This window comes from Lemur catta, chromosome 6 (genome assembly GCF_020740605.2).
Source record: "Lemur catta isolate mLemCat1 chromosome 6, mLemCat1.pri, whole genome shotgun sequence".
NCBI classification, from domain to species: Eukaryota; Metazoa; Chordata; class Mammalia; order Primates; family Lemuridae; genus Lemur; species Lemur catta.
The window spans coordinates 55,521,945-55,540,001 of record NC_059133.1 but is presented as its reverse complement, the minus strand read 5'-3'; the positions used below and the strand labels follow the sequence as shown (position 1 = coordinate 55,540,001).

The following is an 18,057-nucleotide window of genomic DNA, read 5'->3' as shown; positions in this document are numbered from 1 at the left end:
CCCCTCCACGCAGTGACCCCTCCCCATTCCCTCCTGGGTTCCACCCCCCCCCCCCATCCCCAGTCCTTTTTCCAGACCCCAGTGACTCCTACTGCTGTAACCTCTGAAACTGCCTGTTGGGGACCAACTCAGCCCAGAGCAGTAAGAAGGATCAAGGCTTCCCAGTAATAACCACATCCACCCCTCCCAAATGCCAGTCTCTGGGGTAACTGCACTGTTACCGCGCACTGCTTCACAGCCTCTCCCCTGCCGCCAGATTGTGGTAATCAGAACCAGACTTCCAGCCTTTACCAAAGACAAGATGAGCACAGAAAGAACCCAGCTGAGAGATGAGACAGGGAGGGACGGAGGGACTTAAGAGCCGATGGTACTGGCCGCTTTGGGCAGGCACTGGGCATTGAGCCCTGGGCATTGGATTCTCAGAAACCTCACCCCCCCCCCCCCACACACACACCTCAGTTTTCATCATGGAAAATCCAGCGGGGAGAGTGGAGGAAGAAAGTTTCAGGAAGTGCTCACTGCTAAAGAACCGTTGGGGAATCCGGGAATGGCAATAGGTTCAGAGCGTCTAGGAAAATATTTCCTCCCTTAACACCCTCCATCTTCCCCTCCGGGGTGGCACAACTCAAACCAGCCCATGCCTCAATTCCACGAAGTTCCTATCCAGTACCAGATTCAGACACTGCAAAAGAAGGGAATGAAGGTTAGATTATGGAAAGAACTTCCAGCTCCATTGGGAAGCCTGGGGCTTCAGTTCAAATTCTAAGACCTTAGAAGGTCTTCCTGGGGAGTGGGATTGAAGGTGCAGCTCCAAAGCAGGGCAATGGATGGGGTGACTGGAGCTGCTTGGAGGTGGAGGCGGGAGATTGAACCTGATGTAGAGATCTCAGCTGTGAGTCCTTTGGGAGAATACGTGGCACAGAAGTCTCCCGTGGGGCAGAGGACCACGGAAGTGTGTCCAGCGTCTTGGGACACACCACCAGGTGTCTTGAACTGATTCAGGCGCCCGTGTAGGTAGGCGGCGCTAGCCCCACCAGGCCAGGCCCAGGCCACGGGTGGTCCTGACTCTGGGGTCCCGCCCCATCCCAAATACAGTCCTCTGTAGGGGGCGGACTGAGGCTGAGGCTGCGCGGCAGTTCTCTGTACCGTTTCTAGACCCTTCTAGGACCTACGTCCACCTTTTCTTCTGCGTCTGTCTGGCTCGCATGTTTCTTTTTGCCCGTGTCCCGTCGGGTCTCTCCTCCACTATCTGTCTCTCCCCGTCCCTGTGTTCTCCGTGTCCGTCTCTCTACAACTCTCTCTCCCCATCTCTGTCTCTTCCTGTCCCCGAGCTCTCCTCACGCACCCTCTTTCCGCTCAGCTCTTTGTGAGTGTGGGTTCCCGGGAGAAGGTGGGGAGAAGAGGAGGAAAGTAGGAGGACGAGGGGCGGGGAGCGGGCGGACCGTGGGGATTGGAGCCCGGGAAGCAGGGAGGGGAGCAGCGAGGGAGGGAGGAGAGGGCGGCCGCGGGCACGGGGCGCGGCGGGGGCGGGAGGGAGCCCAGCCGAGCGCGGCGCGCCCGCTCCCGCCGCCGCCTCCTCCTCCGCGTCCCGCTAGACGCGGGCCGGCGGGATGGGCTGGCCCGGGGGCTCCCCCTGCTGCTGCCCCGCCCCGCCGCGCCCCCGCCCCGCCGGGCGCCCCCCGCAGGTGAGTGGCCGCGCCGCGCTGGGCCGGCGGGCGGCGGCTTGTGCGTCACGGCCGCGCGGGCAGTGCCAGGGGCGGGCACCAGGGGGCGCGGGGCGGCCAGGGGGCAAGGGGGCGCGTCCCAGAGCTGGGGCCCGGGCCGGGACTGGGGCTTCCGCCATGGGGTAAGCCGCGGCGAGCTGGGGGCAGTTGGAGGCCGAGAAGGTGACCAGGGGGCGGGGCATGGCCGCAGTCCCGCTCCGCCAGATCGTCACGCCTTCCCGCGCCCTGGACGCACGCACAGCCCGGCGGGGCGCTGCGCTGTCCCGCCGCGCACGAGGCGCCTTTCCTCCAGCATCATGGCCCCTGGTGGCGGCTCCACACCTCCCCGGTGCCTGGGCAGGAGCTGGCAGCAGCGCGGGGGCCCTGGCCTGGCAGAGTGCGGGCGAGTGTTTTCCTTTTCTACTTCACATCTGGGACGTTGAGGCAGTGAGCGGGCACAGATGAGGCTGATTCGACTGCCAGCCCCACTCATCAACCCCCTTCTGCTTCAGCCCTCAGTCCTTCAGATCCCTCTGGGAACACCCATATACCCCGCCCGCCCGCACTCGCTCACTCCTTCCCTGGGCCTCACCCCTCCTCCACCACCCTCCTGCGGCGGCCGGGCTCCCAGCCTCTCTTCCAACCACAGCTATTTCCAGGAAGGGGGGTGTGGGTGGAGGGGTTTCTCCAAACAAACCCAAGGCTTGGAGTGAGAGGGGGCCCTGCTGGGGGAGAGTTTGACAGGCTCTGGAATGTTCCAGGCAGGAGGAGGGTGAGGGTCCAAGGGGGGTCTGGCCGTGCCTTCCCAGCCCTCCCCCAGGGAGCTACTTTTCCTTTCAGGCACAGGCTCAGAGGGACCACCCAACACAGGACTTAGTGAGCCCTCCAGCTCTCACTGCAGTCACTGCTGAGAACCTCCTTGCTGGGCCTGGGTGGGGAGCATGAGACCAGTGAAGGTCAGGGGATGTTTCAGGGACCTATTCCAGGTGAGGGGACTGCCAGCCCCTCTGGAGGCAGCAGGAGCAGAAAGAAGCATGCTGAAGGGGTCCTGGTCAGGGCTATGTGCCACAGGAGCAGGGGCCGGAACTGGGCAGAAGAAAGTCACCCCCACCCACCCACGCTGCCATAGTGCCCCAGTCCCCTTGGCCTCCAGGGCTGGGTGCTAGACCAGGCCAGGCCCAGTTGCCCACACTGGCCAGGGGACTGGAATGTCCTGGGACACAGGCAGGGCTGGTGGGGTAGGGGTGGGTTGCAGAGTAAGTGCCCCTCTCCAGTTACAGGCTAGGGGCCCAGGTCTGCCACACAGATGCCACTGTCGGGCCAAGGTACCCTGGGGACAGACTTCCTGGCCTGGAGAATTGGAGCTTCAAGGGAGAGGCCTCAGGAGAGGACCTGCCTAGAAAGTGTCCCAAGTAGGCTCCCATAGCAGGGCTTCACTCATCCCAGAGAATGCAGGATTAGACCATGTTGAGGGGTAAGAGGGAGGGGGAGGACCCCGTGGGAGAAGCCAGAGCTGGGGGAGTTGCCTGAGTACTGGGACATTCAGTAAATACCATGCAAATGGGGGGGGGGCATATTTGCACATTCTTTCAAGAGACAGCTACAGCCAGTCCCAGGGGCTGCTGTCCAGGGCTTGGGGCTGAGGACCCCCAGGCCATTAACCCCTTATGTTTTAGGAAGATTACTCCCCCCTTTCCAAGGCCCCCTCCACCTCCCTCCCTTGACTCCCAGGACAGGAAGTTGGCCATGTTCCCAGGAGGGAGGCAGGAGGCCCATGGAGGGGGTGGAGTATGTGTTGGGAGGGGTCCCTCTGTCCGGTCCTCAGGCCCTGGGACAGCAGCTGAGGAAGGAGTGCAGAACTAGGAGAGCCATGAAGGTAGTAGTACCCAGGCTTTGCGGTGGCAATGGGGAGAGGGTCCAGCCCCGGAGACCTGCAGTGGAGAGCCTAAGTTGCGGGGCTTGAAAGAGGGACCAGGGATCTGTGAGGTGTCAGAAACAAAGCCAGGGAATGGATGAGTGGGGGGCAGGGAGGAGCACTGTATCAGGAGCAGAGAGCAGGATGCCTCTCTCAGGCTGCGGCATGAGAATGGATCACTCCTGTGGGCAAAGCAGTCTTCAGGCTGGAAGTTGGCCTTGCAAGGTGTATTGAGGGTAAGGGTGGGCACTGCGTTTTCCTTTTCCTACTTCATAACTAGTGAAACTGAGGCAGGAAGCTGGCCTTCAGTCCCATTTTCCCTGATCCTCAGGACATACTCCAGATCCTGGGCCTGCCAGGCAGTAGTTCCCAGCTCTCCTCCCTCCCCACCGGAAGTCCCTAGAGAGCTTGAGAGTTCAGGCTGGGAGGCTGGCTGGGACACGGTGTTCCCCACTGGTCCTTGAGCCCTGCCCTGACATTGAAATTCTCACCCCACCCCACTGCCCCACCGGGCTCAGGACCATGGATCCCTGCAGATCCCTGGATAGGGTGGATGCCCCGGTGTGTGAGGCAGCTCCAGAGTGGAGAGGGAGGGTGTGCAAAAGATCCTGGGCTGACACTCCCAGCAGGGTAGATCCTGGGAATCTGATCTCCTGGCCTCCCCCACATCCTCCCCCCCCAACTTCCTGGAACAGCAAGCGACCTGCCCCCTTCCCGCCTGCACTTCCCTCCACTTCCAGGGCCGGGCTGCTCCTCACACCAGCCAGACAGCCTACCCTCCGCCCAGGGGAAGCGGCTGCCTCCGCCAGGCCGCTTTCAGGAAGCCCCGGGCCAGGCCCCAGCATTGTTCAGCCCTGGCAGCCGGCACCCCAGCCGGACACCATGAAGTCCAGCAGCCCCGTGGAGAGGCTGCTCAGAGCCCTGGGGAGGAGGGACAGCAGCCGGGCCACCAGCAGGGTAGGAGTGCCAGCTGGCTGGGCAAGCAGGGGTGGAGGTATGGGCAGTGGGGGAGGGGACCAAGAATCAGGCCAGACCCTTCTCCCAATTTCAGCTTCCTCAGCTTTCTCCCCTTGCCCGGCATTCCCTTATTGCTGTGCCCCTTCAGGGTGGCCAGGGCTGGGGTGTGACCCACAGATGGCATGTTTGGGTTAGAGTGGCTTTTACTGTCTGTTTCTGTTCCTCTATCACCTTCCCTGCTATAACCTGGGCCAACCCGGGGGGTCCTGGCCCCCCAAGCATGAGCCCTAGGTACATGGCATTGTAGGATTTTGCCAGGCACTGTCCTGGAGTCCTAGGGCAGGGCTAAGAGATCAGGCTCCTTACCTGGTCCAGGAAGTTCCCGGCAAAGAGGATAGGGGTGGCTAAAAGAAGGGGCCGGGTCTCAGGAGGGCTTTAGAACTGGACATTTACTTTCCACTGTCATCATCTATACATGCTGTCAGTGCCAAAATGCGCCCAAGTGTCCTAGTGGGTCCCCCCAAGGTTGTTCCAGCCCAGAAGAGTTCCAGGAATAGTCAAGAGGTCAGAGGTGCTGTCTCGGTCCCTATCACTCTCTTTCCCCACTTCTTCTCAGCCTACCCCAAAGGCACCAGCTCAGGACATGAGATGACACTAGGGCAGGGCTGGGGAAGGAGGGAAGCAGGAGTTTGAACTCCAGAGAAGAAAAATGGGTAAAAGAGAAAGGTGGCAAGGAGACAAATTGTCCCCAGGCAGAGGATGTTTGGAGAAAACCTGCAATGGAAAGGAATGGGACTGAGATAGGCCTGGGTCAGAGGGGGCATCCCAGCCCCCTGCATCACTGAACCTCTGGGTGGGGAGGGGCTAAACAGGGAATTGGGTCCACCCCCTCCTTGTTCAATGCTTGAATCCCACTTGAACTTCCCCAGGTGGGGAGCAGCGGCGGCACAGCTCACTACATCCAAAGGCAGCAAGGCAGCTAACTCCTCAGTGTCTTCTCTCCTCAGCGTCCTGCTTCTGTTTCTGCCCCCAGCATTACCTCCCCCCTTACACAATTGCTGTCTGTCGCCTCAATGCACAATGAGTAAACATGTTGTTCTGACTGTGGGGGCAGGGGCATGTCAGCTGCCTGGAGCATGGGGACAGCAAGAGCCAGAGCCAGGGGAGCAGGACTGGCTGAGGCTACTTCTGCTGGCTCAGTCTGGGTGCTACAGGACTGACGTACAACTCGCCTGACTGCAGCCCCCTGCTCACTCTGCACACAGGCCTCCTGGGGAGGGCAAGATGGGAGGAGTCAGAGGATGCGCCCCCGCCCCAGAAGGAAAGCCCTAGCATTTGGGCTGGCAGTGATCACAGGGCATCACACACCAGGGCCACGTGAGGGGCCTATGTGATCCCTTGGGGAGGAGCTGACCCAGTGAAGGTGATGCAAGGAGTCAGATTCCATGCACAGTCAAGGACAGGCCCCACAACCATGCTGAAACAGCTATGGCAAGTGCATCCTACAGTTTGGGGGGCTTGATCAGGATGGAGGAGAAGGAAACAGTGCAGGCAAGGCCCCTGCCAAGTCCTGGAGATGGAGATGGGCCCACTGGAAGCTCACACCTCTGTCTGTTTGTCCCTCCACCCCCAGCCTAGGAAAGCTGAGCCACATAGCTTCCGGGAGAAGGTTTTCCGGAAGAAATCTCCAGTCTGTGCAGTGTGTAAGGTGACCATCGATGGGACAGGTGTCTCGTGCAGAGGTGAGGCACTCTGTCCTGTGACTCTGAGACCCTCCCCCCCACACACTGTGTTGTACAACTCCAGCAGACCAACCCACACAACCTAAACCAATCTGCTGCTCCTGGATTAGGCACCATAGTAGCCAAGAGCCCTGGCTCCCATGACAGACACCCCCCACAACCCAGTACTCTACCACCTTCCCATCCTGACCTGTGACTGGGGGCTTCCTCCCTCTCTTCCTCCTCACCCCATCCACCCTAAAACAGTACCCCTGGCCTGGGCACCAGTACTCCACTGCCACACTTTTCCCTCAAACTCTACCCCTGCTCCCCAACCTCAGCCAGCCCAGTGCAGCTGGAGTCGGGAAGTCCCAGGGTCTGGTTCCAGCACCTGGGGAGATGAGGGAGGGCCATTCCTTCCACTGCCTCAACAGGCCCCTGCTAACCCCTCTCCTCTGCACTCCCCCCACCTCCTGCCCTCTAGTCTGCAAGGTGGCGACACACAGAAAATGTGAACCAAAGGTGGGTACCTGGTTATACCTGATGAAGGGAGGGGGGTCTGGGGTCCCTTCCTCCTCCCAAACAGGATTCTCCAACCACACTGGCATCCACCCTTCACCTCCACCCCTCTCATCACTGGGGAACCCCTCCAAGGTGGGAGGGGGTGCTGTACTTGGCCCTTTAAGAACCACCCTGCTCCACCCCCTGGAGGGCTGGCCCAGGCGGGTGGACAGCAGACAGCGTTTGTCTTGGTGCTGTGCCCAGGCTGCAGCTGGCAAGAGGATGGGGGGTGGGGAAGAGGAGGAGAATGAGAAGGAGGAAGGGTGGGGTGGTTGGGGGGGGCAGGATTTCAGTGACTGGGCAGCCGGATGGGCTGTGCCTTCCCTCTGGGGAAGGGTCCTCAGGATGCCTGGGTGGGCCTTGTCCTGGGCCTGGAACAACTGGGCCTTTTCAGGTACAAGCTGTAGGTAGCACCCACTGTCCACTGGGACCTGAGACAGCCCTATCTTTGAAAAGATTCCCTCGTCCTCCTGCAGTGCAGGGGAGCAGGGTCCCAGTGCCCTGGTGCTGGCTGTGGGGAGCTGTGTGCCCAGGGGTGGGGTCTCCCAGTGAAAGAGGCCAGTGTCCGTCCCTGGCCATGGCCTGCCTGCATGCCTCTATATATAACTCCTGCCCTACGGCTGGATGAATGGGGGTCTGTGTGGGCAGGGGGCTGAGAGCCAAGAGCAACACATGGGGGGCCCTGGGGGTGGGGGATCGAGAGGCCAGAGGGGAGGCTCCCTTAAATAGACGAACCTCAGCTGGAGCCTGCGCCCATCGGCTAACAGCCCCTCCACCTTCTTGCTAAAGCTGAGGGGTTGCCCCATCCTCAAGTCCAGGGAAGCCCATTTCACCAGGAGCTCAGACCCTTACTCAGGTCTCCTTCCAGGTGACTTCACCCTGTCAGGCCTTGCCTCCGGCTGAGCTGGTGAGTGTGCTCTGGGATGGGGTGGGGAAGGCAAGGAACCTGGCTGCAGTGTCTAGCGGTCTGGCCCCAGAGAGGGCCCCCGGGAGATTACCCTGAACGAACTGATGGGAGTATTGGTCGTCCTGAGGGGGAAGGAAAAAAACATGTGAGCCCTCTGCTGTTCTTGTCCTCTTGGGCCTGCTGGGAACTGGACTCCTGCCCCCTCACGAGGACACTCACATGCCCTCCCACCATCCCCAGGCTCATTATGGCCTTGCCCCGGCCCTAACCACTCCCTTTTCCTCCCCCATCTCCCTCTAGCGGCGAAACACCGCCCCAGTCAGGCGCATAGAGCACCTGGTAAGGTGACGCTGGAGGAGGGGGGAGGAAGCTGGTAGCTCTGGGAGTAAGGACCTGGGTTTCCTGAAGACGAAAGTACACGGATCTCTGGAGTGGGGAGCCTAGACTGGGGGAGGGGTACCCAAGGAGATGTCCAGACACTGTTTGTCATCCACCAGGGATCCACCAAATCTCTGAACCACTCAAAGCAGCGCAGCTCTCTGCCCAGGTAAGTGAGGGCGCGGGGTAGGGGACGATTGGAGGGCCCCACACAGCAACTAAGCTCCCTGGGCCAGCCCCTGCCCCAAAGCGGTATTCTCCCTCCGGACCCATCCGCTCTCAGGACCCACACCCTCCCGTCACGCTGGCCACCTCCTGGTGCCCCGCCCGTCCGTTCCTCACGTAGGCTTCGCCCCCTGCCAGGAGCTTCAGCCTGGACCCGCTCATGGAGCGGCGCTGGGACTTGGACCTCACCTACGTGACTGAGCGCATCCTGGCCGCCGCCTTCCCCGCGCGGCCCGACGAACAGCGACACCGGGGCCACCTGCGCGAGCTGGCCCACGTGCTGCAATCCAAACACCGTGACAAGTACCTGGTGAGGGGCGGGACCTGCCGGAGTCAACCAATGAGAGGGCTGGGAGGCTCAGAGGGGCGAGGCCGCTCGCTCACTGACGTCAAACCGGCGGAGGCGAGGCCGCTAGGGGGCGGGGCCGGAGCGGGAGTGGGCGGGGCTGGGCGGGGTCTTGAGCGCCGCCCCGGCCGAGCTGGGAAAGCCAGAACGCGGGCGATTGGTCAGTGGCGGCTAGGCCAGGCCGGAGCGACCTTGTTTTAGAGCAAGATCCTTGCTTAGCGACCCCTTCACCGCCCCTCGCTGCCTGAGGTCGCTGCCGTCTAAAGCCCCCTTCCTTTCTTTCAGCTCTTCAACCTTTCCGAGAAAAGGCATGACCTAACCCGCCTAAACCCCAAGGTAGGAGGGAGACGGACTGCCCAGCCATTAAACCAAGCTGCCCGCAGCCTCCTCGTTATTAACAGCAGCAACTGGCATCTACTTCATTCTTAAGCACTTTCCCATATGACATATTACTGGAGACACCTCAAAACGTGGTGCTGCAGGTATCAGCCCATTGTATGGGTAAAGAAAGTGCTGAGGCTGTCAGGGACAACCATCAGGCCCCAAGCTTGCCCCCATGCCTATGCCCTGTCCCCTTTCCACCCCCACCCATCTCTCCTTGTGGCCCCCACCTCCAGTTGCACCCCTGCATTCCCCAGGTCCAGGACTTTGGCTGGCCTGAGCTGCATGCCCCACCCCTAGACAAGCTGTGCTCCATCTGCAAAGCCATGGAGACCTGGCTCAGTGCTGACCCGCAGCACGTGGTCGTACTGTACTGCAAGGTGGGCTGGGACCTTGGGTTCGCAGGGCTGGGGTGTCCTCAGCCTGGGGCCCCAGCAGGCCCTCTATCCTGTCTCTCTGCCTCTCAGGGAAGCAAGGGCAAGCTCGGGGTCATCGTTTCTGCCTACATGCACTACAGCAAGATCTCTGCAGGGTGAGGCTCCCCAATGCGCGTAGCCCCTTCCTCAGTGGCCCTTCCTCCAGCTGGCCCTTTATGAACCCATCTCCCCTGGAGCCCACCTCTTTGTTCAGAGAGCCCTTTGCTGTAAACCTGACATTTCCACCTCCTTTTTATTACTTGTACTTCACCACAGTCCCCAGCAGCTGATCTGTATTGGTGTCCTAGGGCTGCCATAACAAAGTACCACAAATTGGGTGACTTAATACAATAGAAATTTAGTCTCACAGTTCTGAAGGCTAGAAGTCCAAGATCAAGGTGCCAGCAGGGCCATGCTCCCTCTGAGACTCTGGGTAGACTCCTTCCTTGCCTCTTCCTAGCTGTTGGTGGTGGCCAGCAATCTTGGCGTTCCTTGGCTTGCAGATGCATCACTCCAGTCTTTGCCTACATCGTCACCTGGCGTTCTCCCTGTGTGTCTGTGTCTCTGTGTCTCTTCTTCTCTTCTTGTAAGGACAGCAATCATATTGCAGTAAGGGCCCACGCTACTCCAGTATGATCTCATCTTAACTAATTATGTCTGCAACGGCCCTATTTCCAAATAAGGTCACATTCTGAGGTACATATCTTTTGGGGGGATTCAACCCATAACATGGTCTTATGGCCCCATTTTACAGATGAAAAAACTAAAGTTCAGGGAATAATTACCTGAAGCCCAACAACTAGTAAAGTGACGGCATGTGGGGCTTCTAGTTCTCTTTACCACCACTCTGGGCTTCCTCTGGGGAGTCATGTCCCTTCTCCCTCCCCTGAGGCTTAGGGACGGGAGGTCAGGACCGATACTATTCCCTAATCCCCCACACTGGCCTTGCTCTCCCCAGGGCGGACCAAGCACTGGCTACTCTTACCATGCGGAAATTCTGCGAGGACAAAGTGGCCACAGAACTGCAGCCCTCCCAGCGCCGGTGAGCATCCTGGGTGGGGATGGGGCAGAGGAGCAACTCCCTCCCTGGCCACCAGGGCCAAGCTTCTCTCATTCCTGCAGCATCCCTTAATTGAGCAACTCCTATGTGCCAGGCACTGTGCCAAGTGTCGGGAATTCAGAACAAACAAGGCCCCTGCTCTCATGGAGCTTACAGCCAGAAGAGTAGAAGTCAATAAACCTGTGAATAAATAGACAAGATCATTTTGGATGACAAGTTCTATGAAGAAAACAAAGCTGAGCATGTGAAGGACCGTGAGGGGCCACATCCAAACGTGAAGCAGAGATCTGGGGGAAGGGCTTTCTAGACAGAGATATCAGCAAGTACAGAATCTTTGCAGGAGCAAGAGGGATTGAGGTTAGATGCAAGGAAGAACTTTCTGGTGAGCTGGAAGATGGGAGGGAAGTGCTGAGAAGGACGGGCCTTCCAAGGGTGTGTGGGCATGTGCATCATTGAATTGATACAAGGTGACCTCCAAAGGAAGGGGCTCATGTTCTGCTTGACACACCCTCTGCCAGATACATCAGCTATTTCAGTGGGCTGCTCTCCGGCTCCATCAGAATGAACAGCAGCCCTCTCTTCCTGCACTACGTGCTCGTGCCTGTGCTGCCAGCCTTCGAACCCGGCACAGGTGAGTCCACCTGAGGTGTGCTCCATGGGGAGAGCCACCCTCTCCACTCAGCACCCTTCACACGCCTTCTCCTCTCCCCCTCCAGGCTTCCAGCCCTTCCTCAAAATCTATCAGTCCATGCAGCTTGTCTACACATCTGGAGTCTAGTGAGTGCTCTAGTCCCAGGTCCTTGACACCTTTCTCAGCCAGTCCCTCCCCCTGCCCACTGCCTGGATTCCTGCTTCTCTAGCCTCCCCAGACAGCTGGGCCACTGCACCTGAAAACTAATTCTACCACGGAGTCCATTGTACAGATGGGGAAGCTGAGGCTCAGATCAAGGCCACTTAGGGTCAGATTCTGATCTCCCAGCTCCCTCCTGACTCTGCATAGCCACCTCTGCACACCCAACTTGACTCTGCCTTCTCCTCTCTCCCCCACAGCCACATTGCAGGCCCTGGCCCCCCGCAGCTCTGCATCAGCCTGGAGCCTGCACTCCTCCTCAAAGGCGACGTCATGGTGAGGGGTCCGGGCAACCAGGAGAGAACAGGGGATGGGCGGGGGGTGCATCCTATCAGCAGCACAGCCAGCTGCTGAGTCGCCAATTCAAGACAGATTGGAGGGCAAATAGGGAGGTCACCTTGAGGTTGAGGCAGGGCAGAAGCTGTGACCAGGCAGTCCCCAGGGTGGAAGCACAGAAGAGGACAGGAGGTCTGACTCCTGGCCTCCTGCCTCTCAGGTCACGTGCTATCACAAGGGTGGCCGTGGCACAGACCGGACCCTCGTGTTCCGAGCCCAGTTCCACACGTGCACCATCCATGGATCACGGCTCGCCTTCCCCAAGGACCAGCTGGATGAGGCCTGGACTGGTGAGTCCCAGACAGGTGGCGTGGGGAGGGAGCCCAGGTGAGGGCAGGCAGGTGGCAGCAGGCAGGAGAGCGTGGTGCGGGCCACAGGCCTGGCTGGCTCTTAACCATCCACTCCCCGCAGATGAGAGGTTCCCCTTCCAAGCCTCGGTGGAGTTTGTCTTCTCCTCTAGCCCTGAGAAGGTCAAAGGTAAGAGTGGGGCTTGAGCTGGGGACTGAAGGTTGTATCTCCTCTGCTCCTGCCCACCCGGTGGCCTTTCCACAGGTAACACTCCACGGAATGACCCTTCGGTCTCTGTTGACTACAACACCGCAGAGCCTGCCGTGCGCTGGGACTCCTACGAGAACTTCAACCAGCACCACGAGGACAGTGTGGATGGTGTGTGAGGCAGGCCTGCCTGGTGGGAGGTGCAGGGTTGTGGCAGTTGGGGGGCAGGGAGAACCCCCTCCCAAGAGACACCCCTAGGCACCCCAGCTGGAGTCCCCCACCCGTCCCCTCGCATTAACCCTCTCTCTCTCCCTCTTCCCTGCTTGCCTTCCCCCCCCAGGCTCCCTGACCCACACCCGGGGCCCCCTGGACGGCAGCCCCTATGCCCAGGTGCAGCGGGCCCCCCGCCAGACCCCACCGGCGCCCTCTCCGGAGCCACCCCCACCCCCCATGCTCTCTGTCAGCAGCGACTCCGGCCACTCATCCACACTGACCACAGAGCCCGCTGCTGAGTCCCCTGGCCGGCCACCCCCTACGGCTGCTGAACGCCAGGAGCTGGATCGCCTCCTGGGAGGCTGTGGCGTGGCCAGTGGGGGCCGGGGGGCTGGGCGCGAGACGGCCATCTTAGACGATGAAGAGCAGCCCCCCATGGGCGGAGGCCCCCACCTGGGAGTGTACTCAGGCCATAGGCCTGGCCTTAGCCGCCACTGCTCCTGCCGCCAGGGCTACCGGGAGCCTTGCGGGGTCCCCAACGGGGGCTACTACCGGCCAGAAGGAACCCTGGAAAGGCGACGGCTGGCCTATGGGGGCTATGAAGGCCCCCCCCAGGGCTATGCTGAGGCCTCCACGGAGAAGAGGCGCCTCTGCAGATCGCTGTCCGAGGGGCCGTATCCCTACGCCCCCGAGCCAATGGGGAAACCAGCCAACGGGGACTTCAGCTACCGCTCTCCAGGCTACCGGGAGGTGGTCATCCTGGAGGACCCCACGCTGCCTGCCTTATGCTCATGCCCAGCCTGTGAGGAGAAGCTGGCGCTGCCCACGGCAGCCCTGTATGGACTGCGGCTGGAGAGGGAAGCTGGCGAGGGGTGGGCGAGCGAGGCGGGCAAGCCTCTCCTGCACCCGGTGCGGCCCGGGCACCCGCTGCCGCTGCTAGTGCCTGCCTATGGGCATCACCATGCCCCGATGGCTGAGTATAGTTGCCTGAAGCCACCCAAGGCAGGCGAGGAAGGGCACGAGGGCTGCTCCTACACCATGTGCCCCGAGGGCAGGTATGGGCATCCAGGCTACCCTGCCCTGGTGACATATGGCTGTGGAGGAGCCGTTCCCAGCTACTGCCCAGCATATGGCCGGGTGCCTCACAGCTGTGGCTCTCCAGGTGAGGGCAGAGGGTATCCCAGCCCTGGTGCCCACTCCCCACGGGCTGGCTCCATTTCCCCGGGCAGCCCACCCTACCCGCAGTCCAGGAAGCTGAGCTACGAGATCCCTGCGGAGGAGGGAGGGAGCAGGTACCCGCTGCCTGGGCACCTGGCCTCAGCAGGACCCTTGGCCTCTGCAGGTGAGGGCAACAGAGTGGAGAGTTCCCAGGGCAGAGGAGCGTTCTGGAAGATGGTGGGGAGGTCAAGGGGGCACAGGGCGAGAAAGAACTAAGTCAGAGGGCCCATTCCTGCTCAGACCCCACTTCTCCCCCTCATTGCAGAGTCACCTGAGCCAGTGTCCTGGAGGGAGGGCCCCAGTGGGCACAGCACGCTGCCTCGGTCTCCACGAGAAGCCCAATGTGGGGCCTCTTCAGAGTTGTCTGGTCCCTCCACACCCCTGCACACCAGCAGCCCGGTCCAGGGCAAGGAAAGGTACGCAGAGGGCCAGGGCGCTTGGGCGCTTCTTTGTCCAAGCAGATGATGAAGCCTGGGGACAGGGGCAGCTCCCAGAGGGGGCTCTGCTGACCATCTGCCTTTCCACCCTGTAGCACCAGACGGCAGGACACCAGGTCCCCCACCTTGGCGACCACTCAGAGGCTGGGTCCTGGCGAGGCCTTGCCCCCTGCTTCCCAGGGAGGCCCTGGAAAGGCTCCTGAGCTGCCAGAGAGAAGTGTGCCTGAGCCTCCAGCTTCCGGCCCCTGCTCCCCGACCTCCCCTCCCAGCTCGCCCAGTGACTGGCCTCAGGAAAGGAGCCCAGGGGGCCGCTCAGACAGTGCCAGTCCCCAGGGCCCTGTGCCTACCACGCTGCCTGGTCTCCGCCACGCCCCCTGGCAGGGCCCTCGAGGCCCCCCAGACAGCCCGGATGGGTCCCCCCTCACGCCTGTGCCTACGCAGGTGCCCTGGCTTGTGGCCAGCCCAGAGCCACCTCAGAGCTCACCCACACCTGCCTTCCCCCTGGCTGCAGCCTATGACACCAATGGCCCCACCCAGCCCCCACTTCCCGAGAAACGCCACCTGCCGGGGCCTGGGCAACAGCCAGGACCCTGGGGCCCAGAGCAGGCATCACCACCAGCCAGAGGCACCAGTCACCATGTCACCTTTGCACCTCTGCTCCCGGATAATGCCCCCCAACCCCCAGGTACAAAGGTCTTAGGGTGGGGCCACCTTGAGAGAAGCCTTTCTCCCAGGGAGGGGCATGGCATGGGGCCTGGGGACCCCTAGGGTCTGAATTCAGTCCCTCCTTGTCCTAGAGCCTCCCATGCAAGAGAGCCAAAGCAATGTCAAGTTTGTCCAAGATACATCCAAGTTCTGGTACAAGCCACACCTGTCGCGTGACCAAGGTGAGAAGCAGCGTGCCCTCACCAACCGCACCCCCCAGGCCTCCTGTCTTCGGTCTAAGTCCCATCCTGGTTGAAGCCCTTGGCTCCTCCGCCCATCTCAGCTGTGTTTACCTTGACTAAGCCTCTCACCAGCAGGTGACTCTGGGCTTTGGGCCCAAGACTCATCATTGTCAAAGCCCCTGGGAACTCTAAAGTTCTGTCCCCAGACTCCTGCCACCACCACAGCTGTCAGGGCAAAAGCAGCCCAGGGAACTTGCTGGCAGAGGAGCAGGGCTGCATGGGGCTCGGTCAGCCACTGTGAAAACTTCTCCTCACCACCTACCTTCCCTGCAGCCATCGCCCTGCTGAAGGACAAGGACCCTGGGGCCTTCCTGATCAGGGACAGTCATTCATTCCAAGGAGCTTATGGGCTGGCCCTCAAGGTGGCCACGCCTCCACCCAGCGCCCAGCCCTGGAAAGGTACGGAATGCCCAGACCTGACAAGATAACAGGCCCTGGTGGCGGTGGGGTGCGGGCCATGCTGCTCCTGGGTGGGGAGAGGCAGGAAAAGACCTCAGCTGCTCAGGACAGAATCCCGTCGGGGAAGATGCTGGGAACGGAATCTGATAAAGCCTTACTCTCCCCTCTGCTCCTCTCAGGAGACCCCTTGGAACAGCTGGTCCGCCACTTCCTCATTGAGACTGGGCCCAAAGGGGTGAAGATCAAGGGCTGTCCCAGTGAGCCTTACTTTGGTGAGCAGCAGGAGCCCAGGGAAGGCTACCTGGGGTCGCTGTAGGGTGGTGAGGCCAAGGAGTCTCAGCAGGGTGGAAGGGCAAGTTGAAGGCGACTGTGGACACCTCGGGACTTCTCTCACCTCCTCCCTCACAGGCAGCCTGTCCGCCCTGGTCTCCCAGCACTCCATCTCCCCCATCTCCCTGCCCTGCTGCCTGCGCATTCCCAGTAAAGGTGGGTGTCTGGTCACTTGTCCTCCCCCCCAACCCCACAATCAAAGGCAGAATCCAGAGGTCCTGGCTCCCAGCCTTCCCCTGGGACTGCTCCCGTCTCTGACCTTCCCTGCTGGCCTCATTTCCCAGATCCTCTGGAAGAGACCCCAGAGGCTCCAGCGCCCACCAACATGAGCACAGCAGCAGACCTCCTGCGTCAGGGTGCTGGTAGAGCCCTCTCCCTCCCCTCCCTCTCCCTGGGCACTGAGGGTGCATTGCAGATACAGGGCATGGGGCACTGGGAGGCCTTGAGGTGGGTGGGCCCTGGTGGATGCACTTAACCCATGAAGGTACTGGTAGAGGTGGGGAAGAGGGTCCTCAGCCCAGGTTCCCAAAGTCCTGTGGACATGAGGGGGGCTTGGGGGAAAAGCCTTGTTAGAATGCAGGTTCTCAGGCCTCTTTCCAGTGCTTCTGACTAGTCTGGTGGAATCTGCTGTAGACAAGTCACCTGTGTGATTCTAATGCATTTGACAGCACTAGCTGGGGAATGGGCAAGAGCTGGTAGGGTGGGGAACTAGGGGGCCAGCGCTCCCTCCCGACCCACTCTGTGTCCCTGCAGCCTGCAGTGTGCTCTACCTGACCTCACTGGAGACAGAGTCACTTACGGGCCCCCAAGCTGTGGCCCGGGCCAGCTCTGCGGCTCTGAGCTGTAGTCCCCGCCCGACACCAGCTATTGTCCACTTCAAGGTCTCAGCCCAGGGCATTACACTGACAGACAACCAAAGGAAGTGAGTCTGCACGCCCAGCCCTGCATGGGGTCCCTGTGGAATCCCGCGCTGAAGGCCCCTGCAGGCCCTGATTTCTGAGTGTGATGTGACCTTCCTCATCCTCCTCCTTGCAGGCTCTTCTTTCGCCGCCATTATCCAGTGAACAGCATCACCTTCTCCAGCACTGACCCTCAGGACCGGAGGTGACACTCCCTCTGAACCCTTTTCCTCCACGGCCCCGGGGTCCCACCAGCCCAGCCCCAGCTCCTTCAATGGCTGTCCCCTGCAGTGCACTCCTTCACAGTTCTTCTCCTTCTACAGATGGACCAACCCAGACGGGACCACCTCCAAGTAAGCTCCCCCCATGAATACAGTCTCTTCCCTCCGAGGGATCAGGGAAACTCCATCTTCTCTAACCCTGGCATTTGAGTCAGCCCACCAAGGCCAGCTACATTCCTTTGTGCAAGGAATGCTAAGGCCCCTCCCCACCCTGGCTTTGTCCCCCTAGGATCTTTGGTTTCGTGGCCAAGAAGCCGGGAAGCCCCTGGGAGAATGTGTGTCACCTCTTTGCAGAGCTTGACCCAGATCAGCCTGCAGGCGCCATTGTCACCTTCATCACCAAAGTTCTACTGGGCCAGAGAAAATGAAGGAAGGTCACAGCTAGGAGCCCACGTCAACACTGCGCCCCTCCCAGCACCCCACAGCCCTCACTTCCCCTGGCCTGGACCCAGGAGACCCGGGAGCCAGCACCCTCCCTGAAGAATGGGGAGTGGCCTGGGATGTTAGCATCGGCCTGGGATGTTGCTCTCCTTCCCTGCCCCCAGCCTGCTAAGCTAAGTGGACAGGCCCAAGAGATGACCTTGCATGTGAGCAGATGGCAGAGATGGGCATGTGAGGGGTGAGGCAGCATCAGCAGTTGAGCCCCGAAGGGGGTCAGGACAGCCCAACCTGCAGCAGATATCAGCCCTCCAGGGGAGTCAGGCCCTGCCAGTCCCACCCAGCTGCAGGTCCCAGCATGGCAGGGAGAGGGGAAAGGGGTGGGGAGCAAGTCACTCCCTCCTCTGCCTCCCCCCTGAGCAGAGATCAGAGTGGGATCACATGAATAGGGGAAAAAAGAGAGTCTATTTTTGTCTAATAATAAAGAATTTCTATAAACTTCAGTTGGAGTCATACCTTACTCACAGGAAGGTGGAAGCCCCCTCTGGGGGGCATCTCAGGCCCACAGCCAGCTTCACAGAACATTTATGATTCCCATCCCCAGCCTAACATTGGTCCACATCTCCCTGTGAGCAAGCTGCCCTCAGCTGCGTCCTACCCTCCGGCCCTGTCCCTAGGCCTAGGTACCGGAAAGGATTCCAATT

The 18,057-nt window shown here is 60.7% G+C and overlaps 1 protein-coding gene across 7 annotated transcripts; it reads left to right on the top strand.

Annotated features, from left to right (window-relative positions):
- Nucleotides 1–1,669: 1,669 nt before the first annotated feature.
- Nucleotides 1,670–17,856, top strand: TNS2 (tensin 2). 7 transcript variants are annotated; one of them, XM_045553911.1, is made up of 29 exons: nt 1,670–1,685; nt 6,209–6,317; nt 6,781–6,818; nt 7,726–7,764; nt 8,065–8,103; nt 8,262–8,311; nt 8,506–8,677; nt 8,999–9,049; nt 9,352–9,474; nt 9,562–9,626; nt 10,469–10,552; nt 11,089–11,201; nt 11,287–11,347; nt 11,621–11,696; nt 11,917–12,046; nt 12,168–12,233; nt 12,309–12,422; nt 12,592–13,806; nt 13,948–14,098; nt 14,215–14,804; nt 14,917–15,006; nt 15,340–15,465; nt 15,645–15,737; nt 15,874–15,951; nt 16,080–16,157; nt 16,549–16,717; nt 16,831–16,899; nt 17,018–17,047; nt 17,205–17,856. In XM_045553911.1, exons 7-29 carry the CDS (start codon nt 8,528–8,530, stop codon nt 17,341–17,343), a joined length of 3,861 nt encoding a protein of 1,286 aa, XP_045409867.1. In that variant the 5' UTR covers nt 1,670–1,685; nt 6,209–6,317; nt 6,781–6,818; nt 7,726–7,764; nt 8,065–8,103; nt 8,262–8,311; nt 8,506–8,527; the 3' UTR covers nt 17,344–17,856. The 7 variants fall into 7 exon arrangements, with proteins under 7 accessions (XP_045409867.1, XP_045409861.1, XP_045409864.1 ...); XM_045553905.1 differs by lacking the exon at nt 1,670–1,685 and adding an exon at nt 3,283–3,579; XM_045553908.1 differs by lacking the exon at nt 1,670–1,685 and adding an exon at nt 3,568–3,582.
- Nucleotides 17,857–18,057: the final 201 nt, after the last annotated feature.

Coding starts and splice junctions, on each gene's coding strand:
- TNS2 (XM_045553905.1), top strand. CDS start 3,478: ATGGAGGGGGTGGAGTATGTGTTGGGAGGGGTCCCTCTGTCCGGTCCT. Junction 12,047..12,167: donor GCTGGATGAGGCCTGGACTG/GTGAGTCCCAGA, acceptor CACTCCCCGCAG/ATGAGAGGTTCCCCTTCCAA. Junction 16,718..16,830: donor CTGACAGACAACCAAAGGAA/GTGAGTCTGCAC, acceptor TCCTCCTTGCAG/GCTCTTCTTTCGCCGCCATT.